A 12,473-nucleotide genomic window follows, 5' to 3' on the forward strand; every position below is an offset into this window, starting at 1 on the left:
ATACAAAAAAATTGTCACAAAAAACAACTGTTAAGATACATGAAGAAAAAGAAGCTACGAGAAATTATAAATTACCATGGCTTTTTTGAGAAGCATATATGGGGAAATAAAGCAGATACAGATAGTTTCTCACAGCCATGAAAGGAGATTAAACATTTAGGACAAACCAGAGGCAGATCAGTATCTTATCTAAAGATGAACCTAGGTTAAAACTGTCTTCCAGACACAGAGTCCATCCCTGCCTTACATAGCAGTGAGAAAGGGCCAAAATGTCCAGAAAAAAGCTGCAGAAGACAGTATAACCTCCAGGGTCATGGTAAATTGAAAAATAATTATTAACAAATCCAAAGATCCTGCCACATATAGTAAATAAAATGAAAAACCTTATTTTTCAAATTGATGACAAAGTCAATCAAAAAAGAAAATATGTATGATAGTAATAAAGATGTATGACTCAAAGTGCTTAGAGCACTCCCACCCCTCCGTGGCTGGGCACTGCAAGATGCCAGAAGGCAGAACGAATGGCAGGTATTTATGCAAACTGAGTTTTTCGAAGGAAGCTTTCTGGCAAAAAGCGAATCTCAAGTTAAATTCTGAAGGAGTAGAGAAATATGGGTTGGCAGCAAGAGGAACTAAATAATATTCCTTGGGACTCATCCTCAGGGCCCCTGACCGCCAAGCCCTCAGGCCAGCACGTATCACCGGACACACAGGTTCCTACGAGATGAGTAACAAACAGCACACTACATTGCTCACCCTGGGATACTGACGGTGACACACTTCAGCAAGATGCAACCCCGTGACCACTCCCAGTCTAGCTGCAAGGCGCTGGAGTAGGAGCCCCACCATGGTGGCCAACAGAAGAACCCAGAGCAACTAGAAAAGAACAAAATCCCATCATAACACTCATTAGACAACTGGGGTGTTTTTGTTTGGCTGTTTAGCAACATGAATGAGAAATACAACATTCAGGAAAGAGCCCAGATCCAGAATCAAATGACCTGAGTTCTGTATCAGGTTCTGTACATAACCTGCTAGGTCACCTCATACCTTTCTGAGTCTTAGTTTCTCCCACCTACAGTTTCTCCTTTGTTCAAGGAAACTATGTGGAGTAGATAAAACAAAACAAAAATTTAAAACCAAATATGTGTCCAAAATAAATTAAGGGGCACCTAGGTGGCTTGGTCAGTTAAGCATCCAACTCTGGCACAGTACATGATCTCAAGGTTCGTGAGTTTCAGCCCCACATGGGGCTCGTTGCAGACAGCTCAGAGCTTGGAGCCTGCTTTGGATTCTGTGTCTCCCTCTCTCTCTGCCCTCCTCCGCTGGCACTCTCTCTCTCTCTCTCAAAAATAAATAAACATTAAAAAAATTTTTTTAATAAATTAAAAAAAAAAAAACAGAAGGGTGACTCAATCAGTTGAGCATCCAACTTCAGCTCAGGTCATGATCTCACAGTTCTTGAGTTTAAGCCCCACATTGAGCTCACTGCTGTTGAGTGAGGAGTATGCTTCAGATCCTTTGTCCCTCTCTCTCTCTCTGCCCCTCACCCACTCACATTTTCTCAAAAATAAATAAACATTAAAAAAAAAAAAGCAGATGGTGGAAAGTACTTTTCACCTAAGCATTACTGCCAATGAAGTATTTGCATGTAACTCCTGAGGCTGACATCCGACAGGCATTGTACAGGGAAAGGATGTAAGGGTGTACTGTGTGTTTAAAAGGGACAGGGAGGGGCGCCTGGGTGGCGCAGTCGGTTAAGCGTCCGACTTCAGCCAGGTCACGATCTCGCGGTCCGTGAGTTCGAGCCCCGCGTCGGGCTCTGGGCTGATGGCTCAGAGCCTGGAGCCTGTTTCCGATTCTGTATCTCCCTCTCTCTCTGCCCCTCCCCTGTTCATGCTCTGTCTCTCTCTGTCCCAAAAATAAATAAACGTTGAAAAAAAAAAAAAAAAAAAGGGACAGGGGTAAGACCAGATATTCACCTTAAATCCAGCCACCGCTCCAGACTGCAAATCAGACTCGATGTTTCCTGGATCCAAGTAGGCAATACTCATAAGAAAGCCCGGTCCCGTGAAAGCCCAGAGTTTACGAAAGCTAAAACAAGAATACTATACGAGAGAGGAAGACATCAAACGAATTACCACCTCCAAATTACTGATCTAATTTATCTGTTATTTTGTTACATATAAAACAACAATATGAGCTTCATAAGATCAAAAGACTTAGGATGTTGGACACTGCGTGCATCCAAGTTCAACTTCCATGTTACCCACTTCTTATCAATAAGCTACCTCTTCTCTGTCCAAATAGGAGCCCTTTCTTTACCTGTTCTTTCCATCAATCAGCCTCTCAGTCTAAAACCTATCAGTACCCAAATGGGACACTGTAAAAAAAAAGAACGTGAAATTCATACTTCTAGATCAAAAAATATTCACTAGGTCAATGTGGCAACTGTTTTTCAAGGCCCTCATTTTCCCAGTTTCTACTTATTCTGATTACAAAAGCTGTCTTCAGAGACTGCTTGCCAAAATTAGATGTGAGGCCATTAATCTTGAGTTATCCAGCAGACTTTTCACTCCTAAGTTTTCTCTAAATAAAGTTTTCCTCCAAAGATTTGTCACTAACCTCCTCTTCAGGAATGGCAATCTTCTCATCAAAGTAGGTGGTGAAGGGCTCCTGTGAGTGCCCAGTGGACTGGGAAAGAGATGAGTTACTATAGGCAGGGTTGAGGGTACCAAGACTGGCAGGGTCCCCATGGTCTCCAGAAGCATCATCTAAATTACAAATTTGAGAAGAAATGAAAATGAACAAAATACACTGACAACTCATCCTTAGTAACTTTTAAATTAAATCTTTTAATACCTAAATGCACAAGACCAAGCTGACTCTACTCAATTTATTTCTAATATTTTATTTATATTTTTAATAAACTAATTCCTTTCTTAAAAGTTTATTTATTTTGAGAAAGAGAGCACCAGTGGGGGAGGGGCAGAGAAAGAGAGTGAGAGAGAGAACCTCAAGCAGGCTCCATGCTGGCAGCACAGAGCCCAATGCAGGGCTCAAACTCACGAACCGTGAGATCATGACCTGAGTCAAAGTCAAGAGTCAAATGCTTAACTACTGAGCCACCCAGGCGCCCAAAATAAATGAATTCTTTAATAGGCGATATATTCACAGGGATGGAAATTCAGGAAATAAAAAAAGCTTATGGTAACAAAGCTCCCTCTCACCCCTCTTCCCCAGTCACTCAGCTCTAGATCAGTTTTAACACTCATCTTGCAATGGTTTTCCTACTTTCACACTTCTATATTCCCAGGTAGCAATTTTTAGAACCACTTCATTTTCTTCTAAAAACACGGATGTCTAGGGCTCAAAATATAACATTCCCAGGCTGGTGAAACCTAAAATCTTAACTTTTAGAAGAAAGGAACTAAGTCTGTCTAGTTCTGTCTCCAACCCATCATTTGGTAGGACTTACTCAAAGAATCATCCTTGGACATTATACCTCTGTCAGGCTTCTCAATAAATGTGGAAGCTGAAAAATCCTGCCACAGTTCAAGCTAAAATCTGAACCTGCAGGAAAGCCACCAAGCAGGAACCCTTGCCTCCTGACTACGGTCTGCAGTGAAGAGCTTTGGGTCACGGGGTGTGGGCACCCTTGTGATAGGAGGTCTCATCTTAGACTGGTAATCAGTGTTTCCCTAAGTCCTGCATTTCGCAGTTAATCTTAAGTGCTGGGAAGGGGAGGGTCTGGAAGAAAAGGGCTAATCTGCCAGAAGGACACAAAGCCTAGTTTGGTAGCCATCAAATGGCTATTTTGAACCACAGAGCTCTCTAATGTTAGGGTTTCCAAGAAATCCTTGCAACCTCCAATTAGAAAAACAAAAGCTTTCTTTCTATAAGGAGCTGACCCACTGAGGTGAAGTGGCCCTGAATTAATGAAGATATTTAAAGAAAAGGAATGAAAATTCTAAAGGGGACATTTAGAATTCGGAAGGATTAGAGCACTCAAGAAGCTCTAATGGAATACACAGTTTAAGGTGCTTGCTCGGTATTTTATTGCTCCTCACGTTAAGTATCTGCAGTGCTGTGAAAAGCCAAAGCATTCTAAAGAATTTTATGCCAGGTCTGTGGTTAATACTGCCCTTGCAAGCATTACTGCTATAGAAACCAAACTTGTAGCTAATCTTGGCTCATCTCAGAATTGGAAATAAGACAGGAGACAGATCTCTCTAGTTATAAATCCATTTTCATTTACAGCCTAAATTAGCAGATGGTGACTGGATCGGACCTGATTGGAGCAGGTCTCCGTGATGATACTGTTGGCTAGGGAAGCGGAGTTAAGGACAGTTTTTGTTACCACAGATGACAAGAAGGAAAATATGGTCAATTTCTGTTACTGATTTAAACGTAATTCCAGGGCGCCTGGGTGGCTCAATTGGTTAAGCGTCTGACTTCAGCTCACGTCATGATCTCATGGTTCGTGGGTTCGAGTCCCTCATTGGGCTCTGTGCTGACAGCTCAGAGCCTGGAGCCTGCTTCAGATTGTGTGTCTCCCTCTCTTTCTGCCCCTCTCCCACTCATGCTTTGTCTCTCTCTCTCTCTTTCAAAAATAAGCATTAAAAAAATTAAAATAAAAAAAATAAACTTAGTTCCAAATAAAAATCAGACAATAACACAAAGCTGTAAATTACCATCTGGCATCTTCTGTTCAGGACCCAATACCATGGTGGATGACTGAGTGTCCAAGTTCTTAGAATAGGATTCTGAAATGGAGAAAAGGAAGAGAGGAATCAGCAAGAACAAACTAAAAGTTTAGAACCAGCATTTTGTTACTCTGTACAATTGATCCCGTATTATATGAAAAGAATTAATCCTTCTACTGAATTAGATAACCTTGAAAATAATTAGTTTTCAGAGTATGATTGAGATATTTAATAAAAATATAAAAGTCTTGCTAATAAGACTTCTAAGCCAAACTGAAGCAAAAGGTGTTTCAGGGAAGTAGGCAAATACTTTTTAACGTTTATTTATTTTTGAGACAGAGAGAGACAGAGCATGAACAGGGGAGGGGCAGAGAGAGAGGGAGACACAGAATCCGAAACAGGCTCCAGGCTCCAAGCTGTCAGCACAGAGCCCGACGCGGGGCTCGAACTCACGGACCGTGAGATCGTGACCTGAGCCGAAGTCGGACGCTCAACCGACTGAGCCACCCAGGCGCCCCGGAATACTTTTTAATAAGCATCCACAGAGAGGCTGCTAGGCGATTCCCCCAGTTTCTGGCCTTTGCTTCCAGATTAACTCAAATATTTAAAACCAGATTGGTCCCCCTGCCTTTTACAAGTTTTTTATTTTAATTTATTTTAATGTTTATTTATTTTTGAGACAGAAAGAGACAGAGAAGGAATGGGGGAGGGTCAGAGAGAGAGGGAGACACAGAATCTGAAGCAGGTTCCAGGCTCGGAGCTGTCAGCACAGAGCCCGACGTGGGGCTCGAACTCATGGACGATGAGATCATGACCTGAGCTGAAGTCGGACGTTTAACCAACTGAGCCACCCAGGCGCCCCAAAGGACAAAGATCTGTAACCCTTTTTGATCTAGGAAACAATTTAAGCTCATGCTTCAATTTTCTGAGAAGGGGGGAGAAAAGGAGGGCCATTATTCCCCAGGCTCATATTTCCCTGAGGAGAGAGAGACTTCTCCTACGACATTTCTCATTCCCTAACCCTTCAACAACCGGGAGCAGAAACTAATCACCATGGCCTTCCCTTCTTGGGCTCTCAGGGAAAGATGAGGTACCAGGAGGAGTAGGCACAGTCTGCAGGATGCCAGAACTTCTCTCTGGCCTGCAAGGCCCAGGTGGGGGTCAGGGGACAGCGGGATGAGTGGTTGTCCCAGAGGTCCAGCATCCTGTTGGGTTAAGTTTAACTGGGGAGGGGAGAAGATGGTAGTAAGCTCATCTAGCCACAGATCTATGGAGTATTCTCCAGTCAACCCCACCAATCAGGATGATTTTTTAACATTTTGATCTGCTGATTAAGGAATTTATTTCTCAGTTGATTTCAAATTTAGAAGGAGAAAGACAAGGCAATATTTATTGTTTTTTAAAAAAATTTTTTAATGTTTATTTCTGAGACAGAGAGAGAGCATGAGCAGGGGAGGGGCAGAGAGAGAGAGAGAGAGAGAGAGAGAGAGAGAGAGATACAGAATCCGAAGCAGGCTCCAGGCTCCGAGCGGTCAGCACAGAGACCGACACGGGGCTCGAACTCACAAACCGCGAGATCACGACCTGAGCCAAAGTCGGCCACTCAACCAACTGAGCCACCCAGGCGCCCTAAGGCAATATTTATTGTTAACCCTAACCCCCACTTAAATCCCAATAAAAACTATCCTCCTAAAAAGTTATAAAGCCTCTCCTTAGATATCTTTTACTGTATAAAGTCTTCATCTCTCTTGTCCCTTGTTCCTATCTGAACATTCCTCTACTTTCTTTTTTACATAATCTATCTACCAACATATTCTGTACCTATTTTAAAGAATTACAGAATTCAGACCTGAAGGGTTTTAGGTTTCATCTATCTTCCCGATGTAAAACATACTACCACTTACTAATTTGGAAAACATAATCTTTTACCTCTATAATCACCAATATCAAGTATTTTGTTGCAATGGACAACTAGCCATGTCCCTCCTATCAGGTTTTAAGACACCAGATGTTGAAAAACCAGCCAAAAGATGCTAGTAATACTGATGATATTCAAACCCTCTTTAGCACCTCATCTAAATGAGATTTACATAGCTGACCACTCAGAGTAGCAGTAGCCCTTGGATTCCAATCATAGCACAGCCCTTTGGCCCCATTCAGAGCCTTTTTATTTTACATAGAATTCTAAGAAGCTAGGTTATCAGGTTATCCTAACCCATCATAAATTAGGCACTGCAAATCAGCTTTGGGACTATGGCTCTTACGGGAAAAGGTTTTGGGCCACTTGGTGTGAGGTAAAGAGCCCTTCTTTATACTTTGATCAACTCTGAGAACATTATTATTACTTAAAATTATGTTATTAATATTTTATTATGTATTATGTTATTATCAAGAATAACTCAACTTTCTTCCAATGTGGCCCCACTCACCAAGAACTGACTAAATTAGATTACTTTTATAGTGATGACTGAGAGCCTCTTTAAGGCACAGAATTGTTTAATGCATCTGGTGAAATTTTCTCCCCAAAATAAGCTTTTAAATTAAATTCTGAGAACAAACAATTCAGATAGTACTCTGTTTTTCCCCAAGCCTACAGTCTACAAAGGTGATAAATAATTTTAGACAGAAATATTTCATGATAAAATTTTTTACAATTGTTATTTGTATTCTAAGGGACTATTCCTATACTAACTACATACAGAGCCAATAAGATACAAGAAGTCTGACCTTCTCTCTGAAATCTCAGGAATGTATTATTTTAAGAAAGGAAAAGAGATTATAGATTCCATTTTTCTCATCAAAACTTGCAGTTAACAAACTATAAGTTCCACTGTTTCCAGTGTCTACAGAACATAACGAGAGCAGGGAATAGAGAAGGTCAGTTATGCTTGGTATTTAAATCTCCATGAAAATTTAAGACTCATATGGAAGCACTGAGTTAATATTAAGACAGTTTTCCTCCCTAGGACTATGCCACCAGATCATTTCAGTCATTTAACTACATTAATAAAAAGATCAAGTTGAAATATAAGCAACCAGAATCAATCCAGCAATACTTGGTAATTATGATTAATATACTTTTGATAATACTCTAGCTCACCCTCAACCATAAAGCGTCACCTTCTTCCAAAGCCAGTAAGTTTCCTCCTGTCAAACAGCAACAACAGAAAAATGGCACTCCTGGATACATGTACTATAAACTGTTTTATCCCATTCCTTATCAAAAGTTGTTAAGAATGAGGTGCCTGGATGGCTCAGTCGGTTGAGGGTCCAACTCTTGATTTCGGCTCAGGTCATAATCCTGGGGTCGTGAGATAAAGCCCCATGTCAGGCTCCTCACTGAGCATGGAGCCTGCTTGGGATTCTCTCTCTCCCTCTACCCCTCTCCAACTTGTGTGTACCCACTCTCTCTCTCTTTCAAGACAAAAAAAGCTGTAAGAATGTTTACAAGTGGGGTGCCCGGCTGGCTCAGTCGGTAGAGCAATAGAGCCATGTGACTCTTGATCTCGGGGTCATGAGTTCAAGCCCCACATGAGATCAAGCCCCACAGAGATTACTTTCAAACAAATGTTTTACAAGATAAAAAGGCTAATAAAATTACATTTTCTGTCTCAAATGTTAAAAGCACCCTTTGACCCAGCAATTATGTTTCTAAGAATGTATCCTAAAGAAACACTCATACAAGGAAGTATGTGCAAGGAAATTTCCTGTAATGCTGTTTGTAGTATCAATAGACTAAAACCAACCTTGATATCAGTCAAAGACTGGTTAAATAGACTATGTACATTCACAGGATAGAATGCCATGCAGCTATTATAATAGAGCATATCTAACTGTACTGATAGGAGACAATCTCCAAGATATGTTTTCAAGTAAAAAATCCAATTTATAGACAGTATGGAATCATTTATATGGCAAGAAGAAAAAAAGAGGAGGGATGATAATATACATACGTACATGTATGGACTATCTCTCAAGGACATACCAAAAACTAATAATGCTGTCCCCAAGATGAAGGAGTAGGGAAGTACAAACAAGGTCAGATGAAAGGAAGACCTCTCACTGAATATACACCATATACCATTTTGCACTTAAAAAAAAAATCATTTTGTCATGTACTTGTACCATTTATTTATTTTTTAATGCAAAAGTCCTATGGATTCACTCAGCTTCCAAACAAATACTTTCAGAATGTGTAGATGAACTCTGTCTGACAAAACTTCTGTAATGGATAATCAGAGATCTGCAGCTGTCCAGCGGGCAGGCATATAACATACTATCTTAAGCTTAACTTATTACTACTTTGTCTTAGTGCCCAAACAGCCATGCTCTGAAATTATGAATTGGGAATTTCACTTGAATGCAAAAATTAGAAGCTGCCTTGTCAGGAGTTTCCTGACTCCTTAATTTGGGTATCCCCCCAAACACATACTAGCCATAATCAATTCTGAACATCTAATTAACATTATCTCATGTGTTCTCTTAGCATTCACAAGAACTCTGGAAGAACAGTTAATTTTTTAAAGAACAATTTAGATAGCCCAAATCTGTTTTTAAATTGCCCCCAAGAAAGTTGAAATACTGAATGTTAAAAAACATGTAAGTTAAGGGGCGCCTGGGTGGCTCAGCTGGTTAAATATCTGACTCTTGGTTTCAGCTCAGGTCATGATCTCATGGTTCCTGAGATGGAACCGGCCATAAGTTGGGCTCCACACTGACAGTGCGGAGCCTGCTTGGGATTCTCTCTCTTTCTCCCTCTCTCTCTGACCCTCCCCTGCTGGTGCACAAACTCCCTCTCTCAAAATAAATAAATAAATCTGGGCACCTGGGTGGCTCAGTCAGTTAAGCATCTGACTTCAGCTCAGGTCATGATTTCACGGTTTGTGAGTTTGAGCTCTACGCTGACAGCTCAGAGCCTGGAGCCTGCTTCGGATTCTGTGTCTCCCTCTCTCTCTGGACCTCCCCTGCTCCCACTCCTCACTTGCTCTCTCTCTCTCAAAAATAAACAAACATAAATAAATACATACATACAAACTATTTCACCGATTTCAGAGTAGTGTTCAATATTGCAAAAGTCTCCCTAAAATTAATTGTAAAGTTTAGAGAGTAATGTTTTTGAACATTCCTCTAATTCATCCCTTTTTACCTCCCCTCCCCTCCCCTAGATAAATAAAATCAAAGACAGCATTAAGAAGGCAACAAACTCTCATAGAGGGAACCAAAAGTGTTTATATGGAAGCAACTGGCTAAATAAATGTGAACAGGAATGTTTAAAGTTGACTGGCAAAATTCACAGGGTAGTCAGGAATCGCTTTTGCAAAGCATGGAAGGACTGAACATCCCCACCCTGATTTATTTTTTATTTTTTTATTTTTATTTTTTTAATTTTTTAAAAATGTTTATTTCGGAGAGAGAGAGAGAGAGAGAGCATGAGAAGGGGAGGGGCAGAGAGAGAGGGAGACACAGAATCCGAAGCAGGCTCCAGGCTCTGAGCTGTCAGCACAGAGCGTGACGTGGGGCTCGAACCCACAAACCGTGAGATCATGACCTGAGCTGAAGTCGATGCTCAACTGACTGAGCAACCTAGGCGCTCCTCCCACCCTGATTTAGACCACAGGTGCTGCCCCAAGACCCCCACCAAAGCCCATGTAAGGAGTAACATAACATAGCATAACATAGCACCTAGAGGGTATTATGCTAAGTGAAATATGTCAAAGAGGGAAAGACAAATACCATATGATTTCACTTATATGTGGAATCTAAAAAGCAAAACAAACAAATGAACAATCTCTTAAATACAGAGACCAAACGGATGGTTACCTGAGTGGAGGTGTGAGGGAAGATGGGCAAAATAGGTAACGGGAATTAAGAGGTACAAACTTCCAGGTGGCTGGGTGAGTCAGTCCATTAAGCATCTGACTTCATCTCAGGTCATGATCTCATGGTTTCTGAGTTCAAGTCCTGCACTGGTGAGCTTGAGCCCTGTTTAGGGTGAGCCCCAATTCTCTCCCTCCCTCTCTCTCTGCCCCTCGCTCACTTGCACCCTCTCTCTCTCTCTCTCAAAAAAAAAAAAAGAAATACAAACTTCCAATTTTAAAATAAATAAGTCACGGAAATGAAAAGGAAAGCATAGGGAATATAGTCAACAATACTGTAATAACATTTCACGGTGGCAAATGGGAACTCCATGTACCATGGGAAGTGTCCCATAATGTACAGAATTGTCAAATCACTATGTTGTACACCTGACTCTAATGTAACATTATATGTCAACTATGATAATTAATTTTTTTTAACGTTTATTCATTTTTGAGACAGAGAGAGACAGAGCATGAATGGGGGAAGGTCAGAGAGAGAGGGAGACACAGAATCCGAAACAGGCTCCAGGCTCCGAGCTGTCAGCACAGAGCCCGACACGGGGCTCGAACTCACGGACCGCGAGATCATGACCTGAGCCGAAGTCGGACGCCCAACCGACTGAGCCACCCAGGCGCCCCGATAATTAATTTTTAAAAAGCCTTGTGAATTTCTAAATTATTCTTGAGGATACAAAGTTTAGAATTTTTTAAATTTAGATGTAAGTGCCTCCTATTTTTCTGTTATGAAAATGAATTTGATAGAAAATGATAAAATGAAGAAAAGACAGGTTGAGACTGATTACACCTACTTCTGTGAAGGAAAAGTGAAAAGTCCCTGTGGTGTTAGTTTAAGAAAAGGCCTGAAAACTCTAATCCTCACTACCTAAGTAGAGAATGTCTTCATATTACAATGTCTTCAGCCAAAGCCACGGAAACACACCCAGTTCACAAAGTACAAACAGTACTCCTATTGTACAATGTGCTTAATACGCATCAGGGCTTCTGTATGTGTGTGTCTCTTTCTCACTCTGGCACGATGGCCATTAAGATACCAGTGTGGACTGTTTTTCATTCTACTGACTTTGTATACTGTAGTAATAATCTCAAAATTGGGATAATCTTGCTTAGTCTCCCAGAGAACCATAATTTCAACTCAACATCAAGTCTGCTGTTTCTCACTTGAGCTGGACTTCTGAGAATCTGTTTTACAGTTGAAAGAAAAACATGACATTGAGAACACTGAATGATAAAAAAAAAAAAGAAAAGAAGAAAAAAATGTTAAGCAGCAAGGAGAGAGGGAGTAAGAAATGGGGAGAAAGATAATGAAACTGGCTGCCCGGGTGTCAAAGATGATAACAGCTGGGAGAAATGTGGCCAGGCTGTCCAGAAGTACTGATCTTTCAAAAAATATATCACTCATCAACCAGAGACTTCAGAATTAGAAGGACCTGATACCTACTAGACAGAACACTTTCTCTGCTCATTGCTGAGGGTTAACCAGCTTTCAAACCTCTATGCTCACAAGTCAGGGTCCCTGAAGTCTTACCTCTAGAGACTGTAGCTGGGTCTTTGTTCCTCCCAATTCTCACACAGAGAGCTTCCTCTGATTTCTTCCTAACCAGAAGTAAACAGCAGTGCATTTCCCTTTGGGGGAACCAATCTGGCCTCCCAGCCTGACGCATCTATCCTCCAACTCTACGCTCTGTGAACAATTTCAAACACCCCTTTATATTGAAATAAGAAGGTCAGTATTAAATAAGCCTATACCCACTCATGCCTCAGAAAAAATGTTTTGCCCTCACACTTGCATGAGTCATTTTCCTCTGGCAAATGTGAAGAATGATTATTACTAGACTACATTCAATTCATTCATTCCAATGACACATTCTGGCCCCTCGGACGTAGCCTG

General features: G+C 41.0%; 1 protein-coding gene across 2 annotated transcripts in view; it reads right to left on the reverse strand.

The window, feature by feature from the left end:
* SLC11A2 (solute carrier family 11 member 2) overlaps nt 1-12,473 on the reverse strand; it is a 33,931-nt gene that overhangs the window by 16,510 nt on the left and 4,948 nt on the right. For both annotated transcript variants that reach the window (XM_030322598.1, XM_030322599.1), the window contains exons 2-5: nt 4,695-4,766; nt 2,626-2,774; nt 1,983-2,108; nt 757-876 (exon numbers count right to left, since the gene is read on the reverse strand). In XM_030322598.1, coding sequence (XP_030178458.1) covers nt 757-876; nt 1,983-2,108; nt 2,626-2,774; nt 4,695-4,766 — 467 coding nt within the window. The remainder of the gene's footprint in view (nt 1-756; nt 877-1,982; nt 2,109-2,625; nt 2,775-4,694; nt 4,767-12,473) is intronic.

This window comes from Lynx canadensis, chromosome B4, assembly GCF_007474595.2.
Source record: "Lynx canadensis isolate LIC74 chromosome B4, mLynCan4.pri.v2, whole genome shotgun sequence".
NCBI classification, from domain to species: Eukaryota; Metazoa; Chordata; class Mammalia; order Carnivora; family Felidae; genus Lynx; species Lynx canadensis.